The sequence below is a fragment of the Anomaloglossus baeobatrachus genome, chromosome 5 (genome assembly GCF_048569485.1).
Source record: "Anomaloglossus baeobatrachus isolate aAnoBae1 chromosome 5, aAnoBae1.hap1, whole genome shotgun sequence".
Lineage (NCBI taxonomy): Eukaryota > Metazoa > Chordata > Amphibia > Anura > Aromobatidae > Anomaloglossus > Anomaloglossus baeobatrachus.
Window position 1 is genome coordinate 540,161,719 of NC_134357.1, and position 26,227 is coordinate 540,187,945.

At 46.7% G+C, this 26,227-nt stretch overlaps 1 protein-coding gene across 1 annotated transcript in view; it reads right to left on the reverse strand.

Annotated features, from left to right (window-relative positions):
• Nucleotides 1–26,227, reverse strand: part of LOC142312198 (uncharacterized) — a 144,793-nt gene that overhangs the window by 114,715 nt on the left and 3,851 nt on the right. The window contains exon 6 of the mRNA XM_075351100.1: nucleotides 1,149–1,941. Coding sequence (XP_075207215.1) covers nucleotides 1,149–1,941 — 793 coding nt within the window. The remainder of the gene's footprint in view (nucleotides 1–1,148; nucleotides 1,942–26,227) is intronic.

Sequence of the window (26,227 nt, forward strand, 5' to 3'; positions counted from 1 at the left end):
ATGTCCACGTATGCTCCGGCATCACGGGGGTCATACGGCCCGCACCCGTACCACACGGATGTAATGTGGATGCGGTTCCGTGTGACATGCGCCGGAGAACACGTGTCATTAATTTAAAAATAAAAAAAACACATACTCACCTCCACCAGTCCCCGCAGATTCTTCCGCTGCATAATGTTCCTGCCGGCCGCCGCTCGTTATGAGCGTGTAAAGGAGGTGGGCGTGCTGTCACGGCCGCTGATCTCCACCCCTCCGCTCGGCCGGAAACCGCATCAGCGGGGAGTGGGCGGGGCTGGAGCCGAAGATCAGAACCCTGGAAAGCAGCGCGGACCACGTGAGTATGCAAATTACCGGTTCTCCGTGTGCTATCGCGGATAGCACACGGAGAACACACGTGGACCGCACGTACCTGAGACACGTACTTACCACACACAACACACAGGGAAAATACGTGTCTCGCAGCACGTGCGTGTTTTTAACGGGTGTGTGTTGGAGGCCTGAGATTGTGAATCAAACTGCAAGTATCACTGGTTGCTATGGACAATAGACGTTTTATATGACTGAACTGAGACTAACTCAGCCGTGTCTATGTAAACAGGGAATGTGAGCACACGGATTTTAAAGGAGATCCTGCATTGTTATCTGGGTGAGACCCTGTTATTAGTTTGCTGTTTATTGAAAAGTACTGTGATTTTTTTTATTGTTACGAGTCTGCCAAAAAAGGAGGTATTTCATTTTAAGAATAGTGCAAGTTTCTGGAGTTCAAAAAACCTCACATTGTTTTGACACAAGAATCTGATGCCTGTGTGAACTCTAGTGCCTACTTGAGAGCGTGTACCCCTACAGTTTGAAGAGAGTTTGTAGGCAAAGCAATTTCAACGTTCTAGACATGACAATGTATTTCCTGTGAGCATTTTTTTGCAATTACAATTGACTTTTTGTTGAAATGCTTTCCACCCACAGCACGCGAGAATGGCTTCTTCTTGTGCAACTCTGGTTTTTGATCCGATTGCTAAAAAAATTGCCCTTCGTCCAAAGATGAATATGACTTCTTCCCACTATTACTTTTTTTATGCTCAAGAAGATCTGAATTAAATGGAAAACATTTCCCACATTCTTGGCAAAAACATACATTTTATTGTTTATGAGTTGATTGATGTCTACAAAGGCTTGATTTGTGGTTAAAATATTTCCCACATTCAAAACATGAAAATTGTTTCTCCCCTGCGTGACGTTTCTTATGCTTGACCAAATTAGATTTCTCTGCAAAATATTTCCCACATTCAGAACATGAATATGGCTTCTCTCCTGTGTGAGTTTTTCCATGTCTAACAAGACTTAGTCTTTGGTTAAAACATTTCCCACATTCAAAACATGAAAATGGTTTCTCTCCTGTGTGAATTCTGTAATGTTGTACAAGAGCTGATTTATTGTTAAAACATTTCCCACATTCTGAACATGAAAATGGTTTCTCTCCTGTGTGGCTTCTATGATGTCTAACAAGATCGGATTTCTGGATAAAACATTTCCCGCATTCTGAACATGTAAATGGTTTCTCCCCCGTATGAATTCTTTGATGTGTAATAAAATTTGATTTCTGATTAAAACATTTTTCACATTCTGTGCATAAATATGATTTCTTTGCTGTGTGATTTTTCACGTGTCTAGTAAGACTGGTTTTAAGTGCAAAACATTTCCTACAAATTGAACATGAAAAAGGCTTCTTGCTTGTGTCAGCTCTTTCATATTGACCGCCATGTCTGTTATTTATTTTTTGCCCAATAGTCTGTATTGGATGAGAAGAGAAATTTCTAGTGTGAAAGACCGAAAGTATATCCGAGATAATTAAATGCTCTTCATGCATATCACAAGTGATATCTTGGTCTTCTGCTTTAAAATATGACGATACCAGATGTCCTTTAGCTCTCTTGGTAGAGTCATCTGTTAAAATAAAAGCTATATATTATTTAAGTTGAAAAAAATATATATTAACATTTTATAGCATTTATATACAAATCAATTTAATAGAAATTGCAAGTTATGCAGCAAAATTCAATTACTTACTAAGGCTATGTGCGCACGTTGCGTACAAGTGCTGCAGAAATTTCTGCAGCGATCTGAAGAGCACATGTGCGCTTTAGATCGCTGCAGAAATGTCCGTAGTGAGCGCCGATTCCATGCGCTCTGCCTGCAGCCCCTGCCATAGACAGAGCAGGAGCTGCCGGCAAAGCGCAGGAAAGAAGTGACATGTCACTTCTTTTTGCGCAGCGCTTCGGCAGTAGCCGAAGCGCTGCGCTCTTAGACGCCACGTGCGCACGGCCCCTGCACAATCTCCATAGACTGTGCAGGGGCCGCAGGACGCATGCAGTTACGCTGCGCTACAAAGCGCAGCGTAACTGCATGTTTTTACGCAACGTGCGCACATAGCCGAAGATTGCGATCTGTTTTCTCACTATTGTCCAGCAGTAGTGATGGTCAGACTCACAGATATCCGGGGTCAGTGGGTCTAACCGGGTTTTAAAAAAAGCAAAATAACAAACCCGTTTCCGACACAGAATTGATATTGGGTATCTGGCAGGACACCGGTCTCCATATACTGTAAGTCTATGGGGAACACAATCGGCACTTAAACATGGTGGTAGAAGGAATAGAGGGATTGTCGCAGGTGTGCTATACAAACTGAGTATCCGGCGCGACTGTAACTGCTCTTGCGGCTGCTCATTCTACTTCCAGGGATGCACATTAGCCTCATGCAAATGCACTGTTTTTCCCCACCCACTTACATCTGTGATTGGTTGCAGTCAGACAGCGCCCTCACGCTGAGTGTCAGCGTGTCTGTTAGCATCTGTGATTGAAATCTGTGGCTATATCGTGGTTTAAAAATATATATAAATTAGAAAAAAAAATTGGCATAGGGTCACCCCATATTGTGATATCAAGCATAGAGCTACAGGCTTCAGCCCCTAGCCGTGTGCTTATCTTGGCTGTGTATCAAAATAAGAGGAACCACATGCAATTTTTTAAATTATTTAAATAAATAATTTCAATAAAAAGAAAAAAAACGGCCCTCGGCCCATGGTTAGTGCCCCCCCAGCCTAAAAATAGCAGCCTGCAGCCGCCCAGCAATGCCGCATCTATTAGTTTACCTGGCTCTTCTCGATTCCCCGATTGCCACCGCACCAGGGCTAATAAGGGGTTAATGTCTCCTCACAGCTCCCACTAAGCCATAGTTTAGTGATGGTAGACGTCTGAGACCCCCATTATTTTCTTTGACTTACCGATTAATAAACACAAACACTGAAAAAATCTTTTATTTAATATATAAAGCTGAGTGTATGCATGTGTGTGTGCGTATGTCCGCAGATTATTGAGCAGTGTTGGTGCCCCTCAGGGAACGGTGCTAGCGCCCTTCCTATTCACACTGTATACATCAGACTTTCAGTATAAATCTGATTTTTGTCACCTTCAAAAATTCTCCGATGACTCCGTGGTTGTTGGATGTATTAGGGGGGACCAGGGGGATGAGGAATATAGAAGGGTGGTGTCAAATTTTGTGGATTGGTGCCATGGTAACTATCTACAACTAAATGTTAAGAAAACTAAGGAGTTGGTGGCCAACTATAGCAGGAGAAAGATGGAATGTTTACCGATCACTATTGCTGGTCAGGAGGTAGAGCAGGTGGAGAGTTACAAATATTTGGGGGTCCACCTGGATAGCAAACTGGACTGGAGATGCCACTCAGAGATGGTCTACAAGAAGGGGATGAGCATATTGTATTTCCTAAGGAAACTGAGGTCTTTTAATGTGTGCAGCAAAATATTAGAAATGTTCTGCCAGTCTGTAGTGGCAAGTGCCATCTTTTTTGCACTCATATGCTGGGGTAGTAGTGTGCGGGTCTCTGATTCTAATAAGCTGCATAAGCTTAACAAGAAGGCGAGCTCTGCTGTTGGCTGCAATCTTTTGACCCTTTTGAGGAGGTAGTTGTTCTGGCACCCTCAATCTGTGCTTTGGAAGACGAGTTGACAGCCAGCTTAACTCTTTCCCATCAATGCATTGACTCGGACGCTGGGGGTCCTTTACAACTTTTATTAATGAGATCAGTGTAAAACTACAAGAAATAAATGAAAATACTAAGTACAACATAAAACATATCTGAGATACATAGCATTCCATTCGATACAGGACATGCAGGTTAAATGCACTACATGGCGAATACATATTAGCTATAATGTCTGGATAATACTTGCAGAACAGAGCAACTACATTATAATTTGATGAGCCCTAACCAGGGGATCATAACTCACCGACTGTGCTATGTAGAGGCAAACATAAGGAGCAGAGATCTGGAGAGATATTCAGCATGCAGAATGTGTGTGTCCATGTAACTGAAATGGCTGCTGAAGAAGAAGAAGGGGCAGAGCCTATGCAAGGTCTGATGGGTAACTACATAAGCCTTGGTAGGACAATTTTCATTGCACAGTAACCAGTGAAACATTAAACTAACTGCAGTAAGACAACATTGTCAACAGATGGCGCTGTTGGATATCACGACATCAGTATCAATGTCAATTGCTAAATGTTATCTTATTACATGTCATAATAAAATAATTATATGCATTTCTATGAAGGCATGACACTCCCCGTCTGGCATCCGGGGGAATGCCACATAAACTTAAACTAGAGCAATAGAATAAGTTCAGATACAGGTCTAAGAAACAGCTTTCCACTTTGCTTGGGAATCTTGATTTCCACTTTCCTGACCTGTCCGTCTTGACTTGGGAAGACCTTAGTTACCAATCCTAGAGGCCACTCGTTCCTTTTAGACTGAGTGTTCTTCACTAGGACAACATTTCCAGGTTTCATGTTGGGTCTACTATCTTGCCATTTGTCTCTTGTCTGTAATGTAGAGAGATATTGTTTTCTCCACTTGGTCCAGAAAAGGTCTGCTAACATTTGAACTCTTTTCCATTGAGATTTGTACAAGTCTTTTCTAGTAAACTCTCCAGAAGTCGGCATACTCACATTAAACTTCTGGGTGAGGAGAGTTGAAGGGGTGAGCAGAGATAGGTCATCAGGGTCATTGGATATGGGAACCAGTGGTCTGGCGTTCATTATAGCTACTACCTCGGCCATGAAGGTTGTTAGAGTCTCATGAGTGAGCTTCGAAGGACCAAGTTACAGAAAGATGGAAACGAGGATTCTGCGAGCGATGCCGATCATGCGCTCCCACACACCTCCCATATGAGATGAGTGCGGTGGGTTAAAGGTCCACGTACAACCTAGTTCTGAAAGACGTCTTTCTACTTGGTTAATGTCCAGATTTGAGGGAATCTTTAGTTCACCACATGCTCCTACAAAGTTAGATCCTCTTTCAGAGCGTATATGCTTTACATGTCCTCTGAGAGAAATGAATCGTCTGAAGGCATTTATGAAGCTGGATGTGTCCATTGTCTCAATGACTTCTATGTGTACAGCTCTAATACTCAAACATGTGAACAAGACGGCCCAGCGCTTGCTGTTTGCATGTCCTCCCCTAGTCTGACGTGTGACAACTGACCAGGGACCAAACACATCGAGGCCCACATTAGTAAAAGGAGGTTCGGTACTCAAACGGTCTGCTGGTAGGTCTGCCATTTTTTGGGATTGACAAGAACCACGGAGTTTCCTGCAGATGATACATTTGAAGATGACTCTACTCACAAGTCGCTTAACTCCTGTTATCCAGAAACCCGCTTTCCGTAGGGCTCCTTCAGTTATCAAGCGCCCTTGATGTCTAACCTGTGCGTGATAATGCTCAACCAGCAGGAAAGCAACATGGCAGTGAGGAACAATGATTGGAGTACACTCGTCATTTTCAAGCTTTGCATTTGAAATTCGTCCCCCGACTCTCAGCAGTCCTTGAGTACAAACGGGTCCAGTTTTTTAAGGGGACTATCTTTTGGGACACTTCTGTGGTTCCGGAGGGACTCTAGAGTCTGGGTATAAGCTTCATGCTGTACACAACAGATGATTGCGTGTTTGGCTTGCGTAAGCTATTCCACTTTATGACAACGATGCCAGCCTTTGCATGGAGCTGGTCTCGATTGTCTGTTTTTAAAGGATCTAATGACATGTATCAGGCAAGTCAAGGCTCTGTAGGCCGATCTCCAGGTAGAGAATCTGAGGAAGCGGCTGGAATCAAGGTGCCTGTTGGTGATCGTTGTGCTAAGTGTGGAAACTTGAGGCCGTAGCTCTACATCTGATTCGGGTTCGAAGAGTTCATGTGTATGTGTCTCGTGAGCAGTGGGTACTGGTTGATACAGAAGTGCAGGCCCGACTAGCTAGTTAGTGTCTTTGAGGCGTGATGTCGGTACCGCTCTGGTCGCATGGTCTGCAGGATTTTGGTCGGTTGGTACGTATCTCCACTGAGAAGGCTGTGAAGCCTTCCTAATTCTAAGTACTCGGTTATTTACGTATACATAGAATCTCCTAGTCTCATTATGAATGTAGCCTAACACTACTTTGCTATCGGTGAAGAATTCTGCATCTTCAAGCTGTAGATCGAGTTCTGATGTGATAAGTTCCGCCAGTTCTGTGGCAAGAACAGCAGCGCAGACTTCTAGTCTGGGTATTGTGGATTCTGGACATGGAGTCAACTTGGCCTTTCCCATGACAAACCCTATGTGGACATTACCCATGACATCTATCGTTTTCAAATAGGCGACTGCGGCTATGGCTTTAACTGAGGCGTCGCTGAATATGCACAGCTTCCTAGAGAGAACTTTCTCTGAGGGAATACACGTGTATGGCCTGTGTATATGCAGGTCAGATAATGTCTTTAGAGAGTCCCTCCAGGTCACCCATGCGATTTCTTTCCCAGGAGAAAGTGGGGTGTCCCAATCAACAGAGCCTACCATTAATTCTCTTAGCAAGGTCTTACCTTGGATGATCACCGGTGCAGCGAATCCGAGGGGGTCATATAGACTGTTGATTGTGGACAAGACTCCTCGTCGTGTGAAGAGTTTTTGCTCTAAGGCGATCTGAAATGTGAAGGTATCAGACTTTAAGTCCCAATTGAGCCATAGACTGCGTTGTACAGGAAGAGAGAGTCTGTGGATAAGTCTAGGTCTTTCAGATCGGTGGCATAGTCTTCAACAGAGAAGGCTTCCATCACTGTTTTGCTATTAGAAGCTATCTTATGCAATCTGAGATTAGAACAAGCAAGTGCATTCTGAGTTCTCTTGAGTAGGCTGATTGCAGCCTGAGGAGATGGAAGAGACTTTAGGCCGTCATCTACGTAGAAGTCTCTTTCAATGAACTGTTTAACATCTTCATCAAAGTCTTTTTCGCTTCCTTGCACAGATCGCTTAAGACCATAGATTGCTATTGCAGGGGATGGGCTATTGCCAAAAACATGCACCTTCATACGATACTCTACAATGTCTTTAGTAGGTTCGTTATCTCTGAACCAAAGGAACCGTAGGAAGTCTCTATGTTCCTCATCGACTAAAAAGCAATGAAACATTTGTTGTATATCTGCAGTGATGGCAACTGCTTCTTTCCAAAATCTGATGAGCACACCAATGAGCAAATTCTTGAGGTCGGGACCTGTCAAAGAAGGGAATTTTGTTTACTTACCGTAAATTCCTTTTCTTCTAGCTCCAATTGGGAGACCCAGACAATTGGGTGTATAGCTATGCCTCCGGAGGCCACACAAAGTATTACACTAAAAGTGTAAAGCCCCTCCCCTTCTGCCTATACACCCCCCGTGCCTCACGGGCTCCTCAGTTTTGGTGCAAAAGCAAGAAGGAGGAAAAAATTATAAATTGGTTTAAAGTAAATTCAATCCGAAGGAACATCGGAGAACTGAAACCATTCAACATGAACAACATGTGTACACAAAAAACAGGGGCGGGTGCTGGGTCTCCCAATTGGAGCTAGAAGAAAAGGAATTTACGGTAAGTAAACAAAATTCCCTTCTTCTTTGTCGCTCCATTGGGAGACCCAGACAATTGGGACGTCCAAAAGCAGTCCCTGGGTGGGTAAATAATACCTCATAATAGAGCCGTAAACGGCTCCGTCCTACAGGTGGGCAACCGCCGCCTGAAGGACTCGCCTACCTAGGCTGGCATCTGCCGAAGCATAGGTATGCACCTGATAGTGTTTCGTGAAAGTGTGCAGGCTCGACCAGGTAGCTGCCTGACACACCTGCTGAGCCGTAGCCTGGTGCCGCAAGGCCCAGGACGCTCCCACGGCCCTGGTAGAATGGGCCTTCAGCCCTGAGGGAACCGGAAGCCCCGAGGAACGATAAGCTTCGAGAATTGGTTCCTTGATCCACCGAGCCAGGGTTGATTTGGAAGCTTGTGTCCCTTTACGCTGGCCAGCGACAAGGACAAAGAGTGCATCCGAGCGGCGCAGGGGCGCCGTACGAGAAATGTAGAATCTGAGTGCTCTCACCAGATCTAACAAGTGCAAATCCTTTTCACATTGGTGAACTGGATGAGGACAAAAAGAGGGTAAGGAGATATCCTGATTGAGATGAAAAGGGGATACCACCTTAGGGAGAAATTCCGGAACCGGACGCAGAACCACCTTGTCCTGGTGAAACACCAGGAAAGGGGCTTTGCACGACAACGCTGCTAGCTCAGACACTCTCCGAAGTGAAGTGACTGCTACTAGGAAAACCACTTTCTGCGAAAGGCGTGAGAGAGAAATATCCCTCATTGGCTCGAACGGTGTTTTCTGAAGAACCATCAGCACCCTGTTCAGATCCCAGGGTTCTAACGGACGCTTGTAAGGAGGGACGATGTGACAAACCCCCTGCAGGAACGTGCGTACCTGTGGAAGTCTGGCTAGGCGCTTCTGAAAAAACACAGAGAGCGAAGAGACTTGTCCCTTAAGGGAGCCGAGCGACAAACCCTTTTCCAATCCGGATTGGAGGAAGGACAGAAAAGTGGGCAAGGTAAATGGCCAGGGAGAAAACCCCTGAGCAGAGCACCACGACAGGAATATTTTCCACGTCCTGTGGTAGATCTTGGCGGACGTTGGTTTCCTAGCCTGTCTCATAGTGGCAATGACCTCTTGAGATAATCCTGAAGACGCTAGGATCCAGGACTCAATGGCCACACAGTCAGGTTGAGGGCCGCAGAATTCAGATGGAAAAACGGCCCTTGAGACAGCAAGTCTGGTCGGTCTGGTAGTGCCCACGGTTGGCCGACCGTGAGATGCCACAGATCCGGGTACCACGACCTCCTCGGCCAGTCTGGAGCGACGAGGATGGCGCGGCGGCAGTCGGCCCTGATCTTGCGTAACACTCTGGGCAACAGTGCCAGAGGAGGAAACACATAAGGGAGTTGAAACTGCGACCAATCCTGAACTAAGGCGTCTGCCGCCAGAGCTCTGTGATCTTGAGACCGTGCCATGAATGTCGGGACCTTGTTGTTGTGCAGGGACGCCATTAGGTCGACGTCCGGCATGCCCCAGCGGCAACAGATCTCCTGAAACACGTCCGGGTGAAGGGACCATTCCCCTGCGTCCATGCCCTGGCGACTGAGAAAGTCCGCTTCCCAGTTTTCTACGCCCGGGATGTGAACTGCGGATATGGTGGAGGCTGTCGCTTCCACCCACAGCAGAATCCGCCGGACTTCCTGGAAGGCTTGCCGACTGCGTGTCCCGCCTTGGTGGTTGATGTATGCCACCGCTGTGGAGTTGTCCGACTGAACTCGGATCTGTTTGCCTTCCAGCCACGGCTGGAACGCCTTTAGGGCAAGATACACTGCCCTTATCTCCAGAACATTGATCTGAAGGGAGGACTCTGTCTGAGTCCAAGTACCCTGAGCCCTGTGGTGGAGAAAGACCGCTCCCCACCCTGACAGGCTCGCGTCCGTCGTGACCACTGCCCAGGATGGGGGCAGGAAGGATTTCCCCTTCGACAGAGAAGTGGGGAGAAGCCACCACTGAAGGGAAGCCTTGGCTGCCCGAGAAAGGGAGACGTTCCTGTCGAGGGACGTCGACTTCCTGTCCCATTTGCGGAGAATGTCCCATTGAAGTGGGCGCAGATGAAACTGCGCAAAAGGAACTGCCTCCATTGCTGCCACCATCTTCCCTAGGAAGTGCAGAGGCACCTCAGGGGGTGTGACTGACCTTGAAGGAGAGATTGCACCCATGTCTGTAGTGAACGCTGTTTGTTCAGCGGAAGCTTCACTATCGCTGAGAGAGTATGAAACTCCATGCCAAGATATGTCAGTGATTGGGCCGGTGTCAGATTTGACTTTGGAAAATTGATGATCCACCCGAAACTCTGGAGAGTTTCCAGAGCAATGTTCAGGCTGTGTTGGCATGCCCCTTGAGAGGGTGCCTTGACAAGTAGATCGTCTAAGTAAGGGATCACCGAGTGTCCCTGAGAGTGTAGGATTGCCACCACTGTTGCCATGACCTTGGTGAAGACCCGTGGGGCTGTCGCCAGGCCAAAAAGGCAGAGCCACGAACTGAAGGTGTTCGTCCCCTATGGCGAAACGCAGGAAGCGCTGATGCTCTGGTGCAATCGGTACGTGGAGATAAGCATCTTTGATGTCGATTGATGCCAGGAAATCTCCTTGGGACATTGAGGCGATGACGGAGCGGAGCGATTCCATCCGGAACCGCCTGGTTTTCACATGCTTGTTGAGCAGTTTTAGGTCCAGAACGGGACGGAAGGATCCGTCCTTTTTTGGCACCACGAACAAGTTGGAGTAAAAACCGTGACCCCGTTGCTGAAGAGGAACAGGGATCACCACTCCTTCCGCCTTCAGAGTGCACACCGCCTGCAGAAGAGCCTCGGCTCTGTCGGGGGGCGGAGATGTTCTGAAGAAACGAGTCGGAGGACGAGAGCTGAACTCTATCCTGTAACCTCGAGATAGAATGTCTCTCACCCATCGGTCTTTTACTTGTGGCAGCCAGGCGTCGCAAAAGCGGGAGAGCCTGCCACCGACCGAGGATGCGGTTTTGAGGAGGCCGAAAGTCATGAGGAGGCCGCTTTGGGAGCGGTTCCTCCGGCGGTCTTTTTAGGACGTGACTTAGACCGCCAGGAATCGGAGTTCCTCTGATCTTTCTGAGGCCTTTTGGACGAGGAGAATTGAGACCTGCCCGCGGACCGAAAGCTCGTGGTTGAGGTCTGTTTGGTTTGGACTGGGGTAAGGATGAATCCTTTCCCTTGGATTGTTTAATGATTTCATCCAATCGCTCACCAAACAAGCGGTCGCCAGACAATGGCAAACCGGTTAAGAACTTTTTGGAAGCAGAGTCTGCCTTCCATTCACGTAGCCACATGGCCCTGCGGAGTACCACCGAATTGGCAGATGCCACCGCCGTACGGCTCGCCGAGTCCAGGATAGCATTAATGGCGTAGGACGCAAATGCCGACGCCTGAGAGGTTAAGGACACCACTTGCGGGGCAGACGTACGTGTTACTGTATTAATCTGCGCCTGACAAGCTGAGATAGCTTGGAGTGCCCATACGGCTGCGAATTTTGGAGCAAAAGACGCGCCGATAGCTTCATAGATGGATTTCAACCATAGTTCCATCTGTCTGTCAGTGGCATCTTTGAGTGAAGCCCCATCTTCCACTGCAACTATGGATCTAGCCGCCAGTCTGGAAATTGGAGGATCCACCTTAGGACACTGAGTACAGCCCTTGACAACCTCGGGGGGGAGGGGATAACGTGTGTCCTTAAGGCGCTTGGAAAAACGCTTGTCTGGACAGTCTCGGTTTTTCTGGATTGCCTCTCTGAAGTCAGAGTGATCCAGAAACGTATTTAATGTACGCTTGGGAAACCTGAAACGGAATTTCTCCTGAGAAGCTGACTCCTCAATTGTAGGAGCTGGGGGAGAAATATCCAACACCTGATTGATGGTCGCTATAAGGTCATTCACTACGGCGTCACCCTCAGGTGTATCTAGGTTGAGAGCGGCTTCAGGATCAGAATCCTGATCTGTTACCTCCGCTTCATCCTCCAGAGAGTCCTCCTGCTGGGACCCTGAACAGTGTGATGAAGTGGAGGGAATTTCCCAGCGACCCCGCTTGGGCGGCCTGGGACTGCGGTCCGTGTCAGAGACCTCACCCTGGGACCTATGGGTTACCCCAGGGGCACTTTGCTGTTCCAATTGAGGGGGACCAGGGGTCAAGGATTGGACAGTGCCCGGGGCCTGAATCACCGGTCTGGCCTGCAATGCTTCCAGTATTTTAGCCGACCATTTATCCATACTCTCAGACAGTTTGTCAGCAAAGGCTGCAAACTCCGTCCCTGTCACCTGGACAGTGGTAGCAGGTGGTTCCACCTGGGCCACCAGTCGCAGAGGCTCCGGCTGAGTAAGTGCCACAGGGGCCGAGCATTGCACACAATGAGGGTCAGTGGAACCTGCCGGTAGTACAGCTGTACATGAGGTACAGGTTGCAAAGTACGCCTGTGCTTTGGCACCCTTGCTTTTTGCGGATGACATGTTGTCTCCTCTGAGAACAACCAGGAGGGTATATAGCCAAAAATCAACAGAGCGACCGTACAGTGCAAATGTATAGCCTATAAGCCTATATATATATATATATATATATATATATATATATATATACACACACTTCGGTACTCAGTGGGGCCAGCACCACAGGTGCTGCTTACCGACCGCTTAGAGCGGTTGTGTGATCACCAGATTCCCTGCCTGGGTCTCCCTGTGTTGTCTCTCCTCTCCAGCGTCTGAATCGCTGACAGGAATGGCTGCCGGCGTTCTGTGGGGAGGAGGGGACCGTGGGCGTGCCCAAGAAAGTGCGGGAATCTAGTGCCCCAGTGTACTGAGTGAGGGGGGAGGAGGATACAAATGTATGCTCCAGCCCTCAGCGCTGCCGATCTGTGCAGCGTCCCGCCCTTCCCCTGACTGGCAGGCCTGTGGGCGGGAATATGCGACACTAGGCCGCAGAAGCCGGGGACTAAAGTTATAAGCGCGGCCGGCAGTAAGCGCGGCCGCGCGGTAGTCCCCGGCGCACTAACACACCCAGCAGTGCTGTAATGTGTATGGCACAAGCGCTCCATGCGCGGTAGTCCCCGGCGCACTAACACACCCAGCAGTGCTGTAATGTGTATGGCACAAGCGCTCCATGCGCGGTCCCCACGGGGACACAGAGTACCTCACAGTAGCAGGGCCTTGTCCCTGACGATACCCGGCTCCTATCCAGCAGATTCCCAGGGGCTGCGGAGGGAGCACGGTCCCAGTGCCTGGAGACCGATTAGGATCCCACTTCACCCAGAGCCCATTAAGGGATGGGGAAGGAAAACAGCATGTGGCTCCTGCCTGTGTACCCGCAATGGGCACCTCAACCTTAACAACACCGCCGACAAAGTGGGGTGAGAAGGGAGCATGCCGGGAGCCCTGTTATGGGCCCTCTTTCCTTCCATCCGACCTAGTCAGCAGCTGCTGCTGACTAAGCTGTGGAGCTATGCGTGGATGTCAGCCTCCTTCGCACAAAGCAAAAAAACTGAGGAGCCCGTGAGGCACGGGGGGTGTATAGGCAGAAGGGGAGGGGCTTTACACTTTTAGTGTAATACTTTGTGTGGCCTCCGGAGGCATAGCTATACACCCAATTGTCTGGGTCTCCCAATGGAGCGACAAAGAAAGGACATCATTCAAGGAGAGTCCTTGGTATCTTGAGCTGGAGTCGAACACTATGCGTATCTGTCCAGGCTTTTTGGGGTGATATACACCAAACATCGGGAGATACCAGCATTCATTGTTCTCTTTCAGAGGTGGAGCTACCTCTGCGTGACCATTTTTGAATATTTTGTCCATGAAAGCAAAGAAATGTAGCTCCATTTCTGGCTTCTTTAAGAAAGTGCGCTTTAAGTAGGTAAGGCGCTTTAGTGCCAGCTCTTTGTTGTTAGGAAGACGGGGTCTTTGTGGCTTGAATGGTAGTGGAGCCACCCAGCTGTCGTTTTCATCCTTGTGAAATCCTTGATCCATTATCTCCAGGAAGGTCTCATCTTCAATGGAATGGGCTAGTTTATAATCTTCTTTGGTCTTTTGAAAGACAGCGCACCCTAGATGATCTTTGTCTCCGTCGCACAATTCATCCATGGCGTATCTGTCTTTCCCACCATTTAAGTGTGCCGAATTGGTGAGATTCTAATTCACTAGGAATTTGTTGGGGCAGGGTAGGAAAAAGGATGGACGGCCACTCTCCAATGGGTTCGTGTAGAGAGAGTGGACGTTGTTCGGCTTGTGAGCATTCCCGAGGCAGACGTCACCTATAACTACCCATCCAAGATCTAGCTTCTGAGCGCAGGGCGAGTTATGAGGACCGTTTATCTGTTTCCTCACCTTGTGAACTCTGATGATGTCTCTCCCCAGCAAAAGGACCAACTTGGCTTGAGAATTAAGTGCAGGAATGAGATGCGCTATGTTTCTCAAATGGGGATGGTGTAGTGCCGCTTCTGGAGTGGGTATTTCTTCTCTATTGTTCGGGATGGCATTGCACTCGATTAATGTAGGAAGGGGTAAGGATATCTTCCCATCTAGGGATTCAATTTGATAACCTGTTGCCCTCCTGCCAGATTCTTCACTCACTCCTGTACATGTTTTCAGTGAGTAGGAGCAGCTAAGTCCCTTGATTCCAAAGATGTCAAAGAAAGCTGAGCTGGCGAGTGATCTATTACTCTGGTCGTCGAGTATAGCATAGAGTTTAACCGCTTTTTCTCTGTAGCCTATAGGGTAAACTGTAACCAGACAGATCTTTGAGCAGGATTTGTTAGTGAGACCTTCTCCACAAACTTGAGTGCACTGGGGTGACACTTCAGGGGGTGTACTGTCTGTCTCCTCCCCGCCGTGCTCTGTAAGTCGGTCTATGTGCGTGGAGTTCTATGGGGCTGGTTCTGGGTGTAGAGCTGTGCTGTGCTCTTGACTGTTACACTCCGAACAAGTGATACTGGCATTGCAGTCTCTAGCTAAGTGAGATGTGGATGCACAACATCTCTAACATATTTTGTTTTCTCTGAGGAAGATTCTACGGTCTTTAAGAGATTTTCCTCTAAAACTCCTGCACTGTTGCAGTGGGTGAGGCCTTTTGTGTAGGGGGCACTCTTTGTCTGGGTCAATTGTTAGTGACCCTTCAGGTTCTGTTGTACTGTGGGTCTTGCGTGATGAATCTGTAGCAGACACATTAGTTTTGTGTACAGTGATAGGTGAGCCTCGAGGGTTGCGGACTGGAGCAGGTTACCTGTTCGTGGGTTGATGGGATCTGCGGTGGAAAGGTCGAAGCTCGGATCGTTCCTGATCTTGGCTTGCTGGCATACAAAATCTACGAAGACGTGGAATGGAGGAAACGGAACGTTGTGACGTTGTTTGTAATCTGAACCCCGGTTCAACCATTTCTCTTGCAGACTGTAAGGCAGCTTATTCACTATGGGTTTAATACCTCTGGCTGTATCTAGGGATGCGAGGCCTGGCAGGTCTCCTTCAAACTTGGCGACTTGGAGTTCTACCAAGAGGTCGCTCAATTCTCTTAGCATGTGAAAGCTCTTATTAGAGATCTTGGGAAAGTCTTCCAACCTTTTGAAGAGGGATTCTTCTATCCTCTCTGAAGAGCCATAGCACTCATCAAGTCTCTCCCATAACAGGCACAAACCTTTGCTCGGGTGGTTGATGCTGATATCCCTGATGCGCTTTGCATGTTCTACTGATTTGTTTCCTAGCCACTTGACCAAGAGATCGATCTCTTCATTGGCAGAGATGTCCAGGCCGGCCGTGGCGTTTCTGAAAGAAGCTCTCCATGCTCTGTAACTTTCAGGACGGTCGTTAAACTTTAAGAGACCTTTGGTGAGTAACTCACGGCGTGCGAAGAACTTGAGGAAAGCTGGTAGGTCTTGATTTCTGAGAGGGTGGTCCGGATACATGTCGCTATGATGAGGTCCCAGTGAGTTATTGTTGCCGTCAAATACGTTGTCACCATGATAGTCACCATCGGGGTCCTCCATCTTGTGGCGGTTCGCTGTGTGGTAGGAATCTACAAACTTGGGTGCAGGTGACACTGATGGTGTTAAGTGGACGGAATTACCTTCATGCTTAACATGGGATGTTTGTTGAATGAAGGTTGATGGCTGAATGGCAGGATTAAGTCTCTCTCTTGGAGCTGAATGTAGACGGTCATCTGATGCGGTATGCTGTAGCACGTAGTCCGAAGTGCGTTGTGAGATATCCCGATGACTAAGTTCGGGTCCGAGCCTTGACCTGAAACTTTTACCGTCGCTGCATGCTGCTTCTTCTAAAGCCTGTACTTCAGCTTCTGCTGCTGCTGCTTCTGTGTCTACAGCAAGTTTTGCAAGGTCGGCTTCTAGACATGCTTTTTCTGTCTTTAATTTCAACTCTTGTTCAGCGAAGGCAGCTCTCACTTTGGCGGCTTCCGCCTTCGCCCTGGCGGTGGCAATTGCAGCGCTGCTCACAGACTTCCTTAAGCTGACGAGCTTACATGGGAGCGTGTCACATAAACTTCAGATCCTCTATCTGACATGGTGTCTGTATGCGGCTTGACTGCTCTCTGATAGAAGTCGGCGTCTATGCTTCAACCCCGTTTATAGCAGTCGTTTTACTGTTCTGGCACCCTCAATCTGTGCTTTGGAAGACGAGTTGACAGACAGCTTAACTCTTTCCCATCAATGCATTGACTCGGACGCTGAGGGTCCTTTACAACTTTTATTAATGAGATCAGTGTAAAACTACAAGAAATAAATGAAAATACTAAGTACAACATACAACATATCTGAGTTACATAGCATTCCATTCGATACAGGACATGCAGGTTAAATGCACTACATGGCAAATACATATTAGCTATAATGTCTGGATAATACTTGCAGAACAGAGCAACTACATTATAATTTGATGAGCCCTAACCAGGGGATCATAACTCACCGACTGTGCTATGTAGAGGCAAACATAAGGAGCAGAGATCTGGAGAGATATTCAGCATGCAGAATGTGTGTGTCCATGTAACTGAAATGGCTGCTGAAGAAGAAGAAGGGGCAGAGCCTATGCAAGGTCTGATGGGTAACTACATAAGCCTTGGTAGGACAATTTTCATTGCACAGTAACCAGTGAAACATTAAACTAACTGCAGTAAGACAACATTGTCAACAGATGGCGCTGTTGGATATCACGACATCAGTATCAATGTCAATTACTAAATGTTATCTTATTACATGGCATAATAAAATAATTATATGCATTTCTATGAAGGCATGACAGTAGTGGAGAGAAGAACTCTGAAAAAGTGTATGGCGATTATGAATAATAATGCACATCCATTATATGAGCTATTCATGAGACAGAAGAGCACCTTCAGTAACCGGCTAATCCTTCTGAGGTGTAAGAAGGAAAAATATAGGAAATTATTTGTGCCAACTGCTATGGGAATGTACAACAATATCATTAGTGTTAAATCATCAAGATGAATGTCTACTTTATTTTTTCTACTTTCAGTTCACCCGCTGTGTATGTCCTAATCTAATGTATAATGTTCTTCTGTCAACTCTACTGTCTTGTCAATTATGTAATTCATGTTATGATTTAAGTTGTACTGCTGTGATACCATACTTTCCCACGGGATCAATAATGTGTATCGTATCGTATCGTAAAGGAATCCGCACCGTTACATCACGAAACTTAGCACAGACACCTCATGTTACTCAGGGATGGTCATAAACTATGTTTAAATGGGAAAATTTAACCCCACGCTTTACTTTCTCCAAAAAAACCTGCCTCCATTAAAGTCAATGGAGCTGGGAGCTACAGATCATTAATAGCAGCTCTGATTGGTTGCTATAGGAACAAGGGACATTCCTAGTATAAGAAGCTTATGTGTGAGGTTATATGATTTCTGTGGAGAGACAGACATAGACAGCACAGACAGACAGACATAGGCACAGAGAGACAGACAGATAGGGAAAAAGACACACAGAGGCAGACAAGGAAAGAGGCAGAGGCAGAAAGAGAAAGATACAGATGGGGAAAGACACAGACAGACAGACAGATAGATAGGGAAAGAGACAGACAAACAGGGAAAGAGAGACAGAGAAAAAGACAGACAGGGAAAGATACAGAAAAAGAGGCAGACAGACAAAAGGATGGACAAGGAAAGATACAGACAAAGACACAGACAGACAGGGAAAGAGATAGACACACAGAGACATACAGACACACAGAGACAGACCGGGAAAGAGACAGACAGAGAGAGACAGACACAGACAAAAAACATACAAAAAAAAATACAGAGACAGACAGGGAAAGAGTGGCAGACAGAGAGAGACAGACAGACAAAGAGATATAGAGACAGACAGACAGACAGAAAGATAGATAGAGAGACAGATCCCAGGCAACGCCGGGTACTACAAATAGTTTGAAATAAAATACAAAACAAAATCACCCTCTTATATCACTTTATTAACCCCCCAAAATACCCAGGTACGACGTAATCCACACGAAGTCCCATGACTATCCTGGCTCTGTTACATCTGAAGTGACAGCGAGCAGCCATAGCACATGACCGCCTGCTGTAACTTCAGGTAGTGAATGATCACAGCTTTGAGCCGTAACGTCACTCACGTTCTTTGCGGTCACAGCTGGAGGTTCCCACGGCCCTCCACCTGTGACCACAGGTAGCCTGACTTCAATGAACTTAGTGACTTCACCTCAGGTGAGGTCACCGAGTTAAAAAAAATCTGGATCTCCTGGCAGAAAACTGTGATTTGTTTTTGCCAAGAGATGCAGATTTGGTGCTGAAATTTCTACAGTATATTATTGCAACCAACCTACACCTCCTGGCAAAAAAAAGCATCTAAACTGCATCATAACGCATGCGGTTTTGATGCAAATTTTTTTTGCCAGAAGGTGTAGATTGGGTGTAGGAATATGGCATACAAATTTCAATACCAAATCTGCATCTCTTGGCAAAAAAAAAAAATGCATAAAAAAGTTTTTGACAGTGTTTCAGTGAAGTTTTCTGCCAGGAGGTGAAAATTTGGTGCTCAAATGTCTGCACCAAATTTGCACCTCCTGGCAGAAAACTGCACCAAAACGGAGTGAAACTGAAACTTTTACACCATATTCCTGCACCAAATCTACACCTCCTGGCAAAAACATTTCATCGCTAGCGCTTCAAAACCACACTTTTTTTTTGCCAGGAGGTGTAGCTTGGGTGCAGGAATATGATGTACAAATTTCAGCACCAAATGTGCATCTCTTGGCAAAATAACCTGCAGTTTTCTGCCAGGAGATGCAGGTCTGTGAACTCAGTAACCTCCCCTGAGGGAAGGTCACTGAGTTCATTAAGGTCCCCTACGGTCAAGTTACCAGTGGTTACAGGTGGTGGACTGTGGGAACCTCAAGCTGTGACCGTAAATAACCTGAGTGACGTCACCAATCATCGCTGTAGCTCAGTCTGCCTGACGTCCACAGCGGGCAGTCACATTCTGTGGCCGCTCGCTGTCACTTCAAATGTAGCAGAGCTGGGATCGTCGTGGAACTTCATATGGATTACAGTAGAGCTGGGTGTTTTGGGGGTTAATAAAGTGGTGAAAGAGGGTGGGGTTTTTTGTATTGTATTTCAAATAAAGGATTTTTTCAGTGTTTGTGCTTATTTATTTTCACTTACAGATTAGTGTTGGGGGGTGGGGTCTCAGACGCCTCCCATTAATAATTATTGCTATTTTTAGGCTGGGAGGACCCAAGAGGCATGGGTCTCCCGAGCCTGAAAATACCAGCTGTGGGGACGGCAAGGTTTTTTTTATTTTTATTTTAAATTATTTAAAATTTTAAAAAAAAAAATTAAAAAAAATGGTTCCTCTTATTTTGATATACAGACAAGATAAGAGCATGGCCGATGGCTGCAGTCTATAGTTTTCAACCCCTGAAGATATTTTGCACACATAAAAGAATCAATCTGATCAACAGATCTAAACATTGATTCCCCCAAGTCTATATGTGAATAAAGACTGAAAGCTGGGAAATATTTTATCCTCTCTGTAATCCACTTATCTAGATAACTCTTCCGCCTTGACCCTCAACCTCCCCTGTCTTAGAATTCTGTTGCTGACACAGACCTGATTTTTGGATGACTTCTTTTTAGGGTACTATGTGTCTTTCATACCATAAGGCTTAAAGTAAAAAAAAAAAAAAAAAAGTACTAGTACGGCACCAATGTACATAGAATGGCACCAAACTGTATGAAGACCAAACTCATAAGTATGTAAAAAGAGCTGAGAAGGAGCATTGAAGGTTTGGCTTCTACAAAACTTTTAGACACAAGAATCCCAGAACTTAGAATACTGAACATGCTTCCCAAAATACATATGGCAGGCATCCCTGGTAGGACAATCATCTCAGGTATGGGAAAACTCTCTGAATTCTCTGGATATGTAAACGGTGTCTTCTAATTAGAGATGAGCGAACCTGAGGTTCAATGTTCGGAGTTCGGGTACAGACTTCCCAAAAAAGAAAGTTCAGGTTCGAAGTTTGAGTGAGTTATGAGTGCAAACCACTCAAGAAAGCAGCGCTGTGCTTGGGTATGAGTGATGCTCAGACCTGTGTGAGCCACTTGCGCTGTTTGAACGGCTTACATATGGGGTAAAATCAGTGTGATCAGATGTAATGTGCACATATAAACAAAAATTTATTTATTTAAAAAAAAAAAAAAAATCTCGCACACCCTCCCTTGGGAGTCTCCTGCTTATGGCTGACAGTATGTGGGTGGATCCACGATCTGCTCAATTACTGACTTTCATTGAGGTTCAGATCAAGTTGGGGGTCATAAACCGAACTTTATTAAGGTTCAAATGTACAATCAAACTTCTAAAGGTTTGCTCATCTCTACTTCTAACCGTTGGTTAAAACAAAAAAATTGAATAATTCGGCCTACCCTCCCTCGGAAGTGTTCTGCTTATGGCTGGGAGCAAGTGGGTGGAGCCACGATGTGCCCAATTACTAGCTTCCATTTAGCTTCAGATCAAGTTTAGGATCACAAACCGAACTGTAAGGTTCGAATGTACCTGGCGAACCGAATATCCAAAGGTTCAGTCATCTCTACTTCTAACCGTTTGTTAAAACAAACAACTTAAATAACCCCGCCCACCCTCCCCCGGAAGTGATCTGCTTATGACTGGCAGCAAGTGGGTGGAGCCACGATGTGCCCAATTACTGTCCTCCATTGAGGTTTGGATCAAGTCAGGGTCACAAACCAAACTTTAAGGTTTGAATGTACCTGGCGAACCCAATATATCCAAAGGCTCGCTCATCTCTACTTCTAACCGTTGGTACAAACAAAGATAAAAAAAAACAACAAAACAAACAAAACAGCCAGTTATCTCCAGAACACCGTTAACATAGCAAACTATTAATCATAGTTCTCAAATCCAATTGTGACATGATCATTTTGACCACCTGTCTCTTCAGGGATCTGGTGGCAGCCAATGACAATTTCCTCTCTCTATCATTGTCCAGTTGGAGTAGCCAGTGTTCCTATAATTTTACATTTTTGAACCATTCTTACAGCTCTGTCTCTGGGAACAAATCAATACCCGCTGTTTCTTTTACTATCCTTTTGCTTCTTTGTGCAAGGTAATGATATCTTGTCTTACCTTCTGCTCTTGATAGCCCAATAACATTCGAGAAGGGCCCCTGAGGAATGGGCTCAGAGTTCTCAGGGAGATTGCCAGAAGCATGTGTATGGCTGTCGCAGTAGGTTATGACAGCCAAAAGCGGCAATACTAAGTACGAAAGACTAGAGGTGATCAAATATTATGAAATTTGAATTTCCTAAATGGGTTGAATTTCTTTCAAAAATTTGATTTGCGGTTTAAATATTTGCCAAGAAATTTCACCTACTATAATTGTCCTGAAAAGATATGAATAAAGCCCACTTTACACGTTGCAATTAGTTGTACAATCGCATTTGCGATGTGACACGCCCAGGTTGCATACGGGATCTATGAGATTTCACGTTGGTCGTTCATTTGCTGTCACACGAGCGTTAGTAGTCTATGTTAAATTGGTCAATTTTGTGTGCGATCCTTTAGATCATGTGTTATGTGACGTATGCATTGAGCACCTTTTTTTTTTTTTATTTATTGACTTGCCAAGCGTGTGTAATGTGGGATGCGTTTTTACTATGTCATCTGCCATTCAGCTCTGCTACATGGCCGCTAACAGCAGACACAGACAGCCATGTAGCAGAGCTGAATGGCAGATGACAGCAGACACAGACAGAGCCGCACTGTCAGAATGAACTCGGGTGAACTTCACCCGACTTCATTGTGATGCTGCGGCTGTGTCTGTGTCGCGTCCTGATTAGCGGTCACCAGTGAAGACTCACCGGTGACCGCTAATCTCCTGAGTAACTGAAGTTAGCAGCCCTCTCTCATATACTCACCAACCCCCGATCCCCGGCGCTGCACGGCATTCACACTGCTCCGGCGGCTTTTACTGTTTTGAAAAAGCCGGCCGCCCATTAAACAATTTCGTATTCCCTGCTTTCCCCGCCCACCAGCGCCTATGATTGGTTACAGTGAGACACGCCCCCACTCTGAGTGACAGGTGTCACACTGCACCCAATCACAGCAGCCGGTGGGCGTGTCTATACTGTGTAGTGAAATAAATAATTAAATAATTAAAAAAAAACGGCGTGCGGTTCCCCCCATTTTTAAAACCAGCCAGATAAAGCCATACGGCTGAAGGCTGGTATTCTCAGGATGGGGAGCTCCACGTTATGGGGAGCCCCCCACCCTAACAATATCAGCCAACAGCCGCCCAGAATTGCCGCATACATTAGATGCGACAGTTCTGGGACTGTACCCGGCTCTTCCCGATTTACCCTGGTGCGTTGGCAAATCGGGGTAATAAGGAGTTATTGGCAGCCCATAGCTGCCAATAAGTCCTAGATTAATCATGTCAGGCGTCTATGAGACACCCTCCATGATTAATCTGTAAGTTACAGTAAATAAACACACACACCAGAAAAAAATCCTTTATTAGAAATAAAAACACACACATATACCCTGGTTCACCACTTTAATCAGCCCCAAAAAGCCCTCCTTGTCCGGCGTAATCCAGGATGATCCAGCGTCGCATCCAGCGCTGCTGCATGGAGGTGACCGGAGCTGCAGCACACACAGCCGCTCCGGTCACCTCCACACAGCAAATGAACACAGCCGCGCGATCAGCTGCTGTCACTGAGGTTACCCGCGGCCACCGCTGCATCCACCGGTGGCCGCGGGTAACCTCAGTGACAGCAGCTGATCGCACGGCTGTCTTCATTTGCTGCATGGAGGTGACCGGAGCGGCTGTGTCTGCTGCGGCTCCGGTCACCTCCATGCAGCTGCGGTGGAAGCGACGCTGGATCATCCTGGATTACGCCGGACAAGGAGGGCTTTTTGGGGCTGATTAAAGTGGTGAACCAGGGTATATGTGTGTGTTTTTATTTCTAATAAAGGATTTTTTCGGGGGTGTGTTTATTTACTGTAACTTACAGATTAATCATGGAGGGTGTCTCATAGACGCCTGACATGATTAATCTAGGACTTATTGGCAGCTATGGGCTGCCAATAACTCCTTATTACCCCGATTTGCCAACGCACCAGGGCAAATCGGGAAGAGCCGGGTACAGTCCCAGAACTGTCGCATATAATGTATGCGGCAATTCTGGGCGGCTGTTGGCTGATATTGTTAGGCTGGGGGGCTCCCCATAACGTGGAGCTCCCCATCCTGAGAATACCAGCCTTCAGCCGTATGGCTTTATCTGGCTGGTTTTAAAAATGGGGGGAACCGCACGCCGTTTTTTTTAATTATTTAATTATTTATTTCACTACAAAGTATAGACACGCCCACCGGCTGCTGTGATTGGGTGCAGTGTGACACCTGTCACTCAGAGTGGGGGCGTGTCTCACTGTAACCAATCATAGGCGCTGGTGGGCGGGGAAAGTAGGGAATACGAAATTGTTTAATGGGCGGCCGGCTTTTTCAAAACAGTAAAAGCCGCCGGAGCAGTGTGAATGCCGTGCAGCGCCAGGGATCGGGGATCGGTGAGTATATGAGAAAGGGGGATAGACTGACATGGACTGAGAGTGAGGGACAGAGATAGTGACCGACTGACAGAGATTAGTGCATGACAGACATTGTGAGGCGCTTCAGAACGCAGCTTTTCAGCTGCGCTCTGAAGCAGACCTTTTTTAAGCTGCGGTGCAGAGCGCACACCTGCGCACATAGCATCAGACAACAAAATCGTATGAGGGATGTCACACGTTACAATTGACTAGGTTCGTGCAACAAAACGCTCAATTCTAGAGAATGATACGATGTGTTTGCGATCAACGGTTTTGCGTTCAATCCTGATCGCATGTAGATGTCACACGCAGATACCTCACAAACGATGCCGGATGTGCGTCACTTACAACTTGCCCCCAACGACGGATTGTGAGATATATTGAAGCGTGTGTAGCGGGCTTAACACTAAGGTCTCCTAGAACTGTATCCAATCCCTTTCAATCTCTAATACAAACACAGCCTTAGAAATATCAAAAATACCTCTCCATAGTAAGAGATGTTAAATTGGAAAAAAAAACCAGCCCTGTTAGTAATGCAGTGCACACATTTCATGTTTTATTTTTTTAATTAAAAAAAAAAAACAACAAAATTCAACAATTATCATTTGGGATCAGAACACTGGCACAAACTGATAGGGTCACTGTAACATAGGTAGGTAACATCACTTGTCCCAGTCACAGCATGATGATGTGCCATATATTCCGTAAAGCCTTCCACACTAATATGCTTGGCAGAGGCAAAGGAGGCTGAAAATGACCTGGATTTGGTATTACTACTGCCCGTGTTGATGCTTTTGCGGTTACTACTGTGTTTCCTCAAAATTAAGCTCTAGCAGGAATTTTCAGCATACGGCTTAAAAATAAGCCCTATCCCGAAACTAAGCCCTAGTCGCGGTTCAATAATGTAGTGTTCATGCAGCTAAAAAAAGTTAAAGAATACTGCAGGACACTTCATTGTCGAAAGCAGACACCTCTAAAAGAGTGAAGAAAGAAGACAGAAGACCCCGTAATCTTACTCCCCAGATGCAGAGTGGGAGGACCTGCAGTGGAACGCATCAAGGACCAGCGTTGGAACGGACAACCACACATCAGATCTCAAAAACACACATTAGATCACACACACACACTCCCACATCAGATCGCACATATAAACTCACCACATTCGGCGATACCGTTAGCCGGCAGGTGAATCTAGGATGCAGTGTAGTGCCACTGCGTCCCACTGCAGGTCCTTACACTCTGCTGCACTGTGTCCCAAATTCCTCTGCCAGCCAGAAGCAATCGGTATCACCGGTTGTGACGAATGTGTGTGCGATCTGATGTGAGTGTGTGCATGAGTATATTTGTGCGTGATCTAATTTATGTGAGTGTTGGCCAGAAGCAGGGGAGGACCGCGTGGAGCATACCTGCTGGGAGCACCATTCGAAGATAGCAGGAGGATCAGCGAGCGACACAGACTGACGAAGTCAGTGTAAAACGCGCGTTGAAGTGCTGGGCAGTTTGGTTCTACAGGTAGTGGTCATTATTATCTTGTCTCCATCTCCTGTTAGTCTGGTGTCGTTGGTTCCCCCTGTTCAGCATGGTAACATTAATGGTGATTGGGGTTAAATTGTTGTAACCATGAGTATTGCAGTATATGGGGAATTTTGAACATTACTGTGCCATGTCTTATGCGGGCGTCACACGAGACAATCTATCGTGCGATATGTCGTCGGGGTCACGGTTTTCGGGACGCACATCCGACATAGTTTGTTTCGTGTGACACCTCCGAGCGACGCTGAACGTTCGCAAATCGGTCACAAATCATGAGTCGTGTACAGGTCGCTTATTTTTAAAAAATCATTTTTCATGGCGCCGGTTGTTCATCGTACCCGGGGCAGCACACATCGCTCCGTGTGACACCCAGGGAACGATGAACACAGCTTAGCTGCGTCCTGCGTCAGCCGCCGGCTATGCGGAAGGAAAGAGGTGGGCGGGATGTTTACGTCCTACTCATCTCCGACCCTCCGCTTCTATTGGCCTGCGGTTGTGTAACGCCGAACGTCCCTCCCCCTTCAGGTAGAGGATGTTCGCCGTCCACAGCGAGGTCGCTCATAAGGTAAGTACGTGTGACGGCGGTTTAACGACTTTGTGCAACACGGGC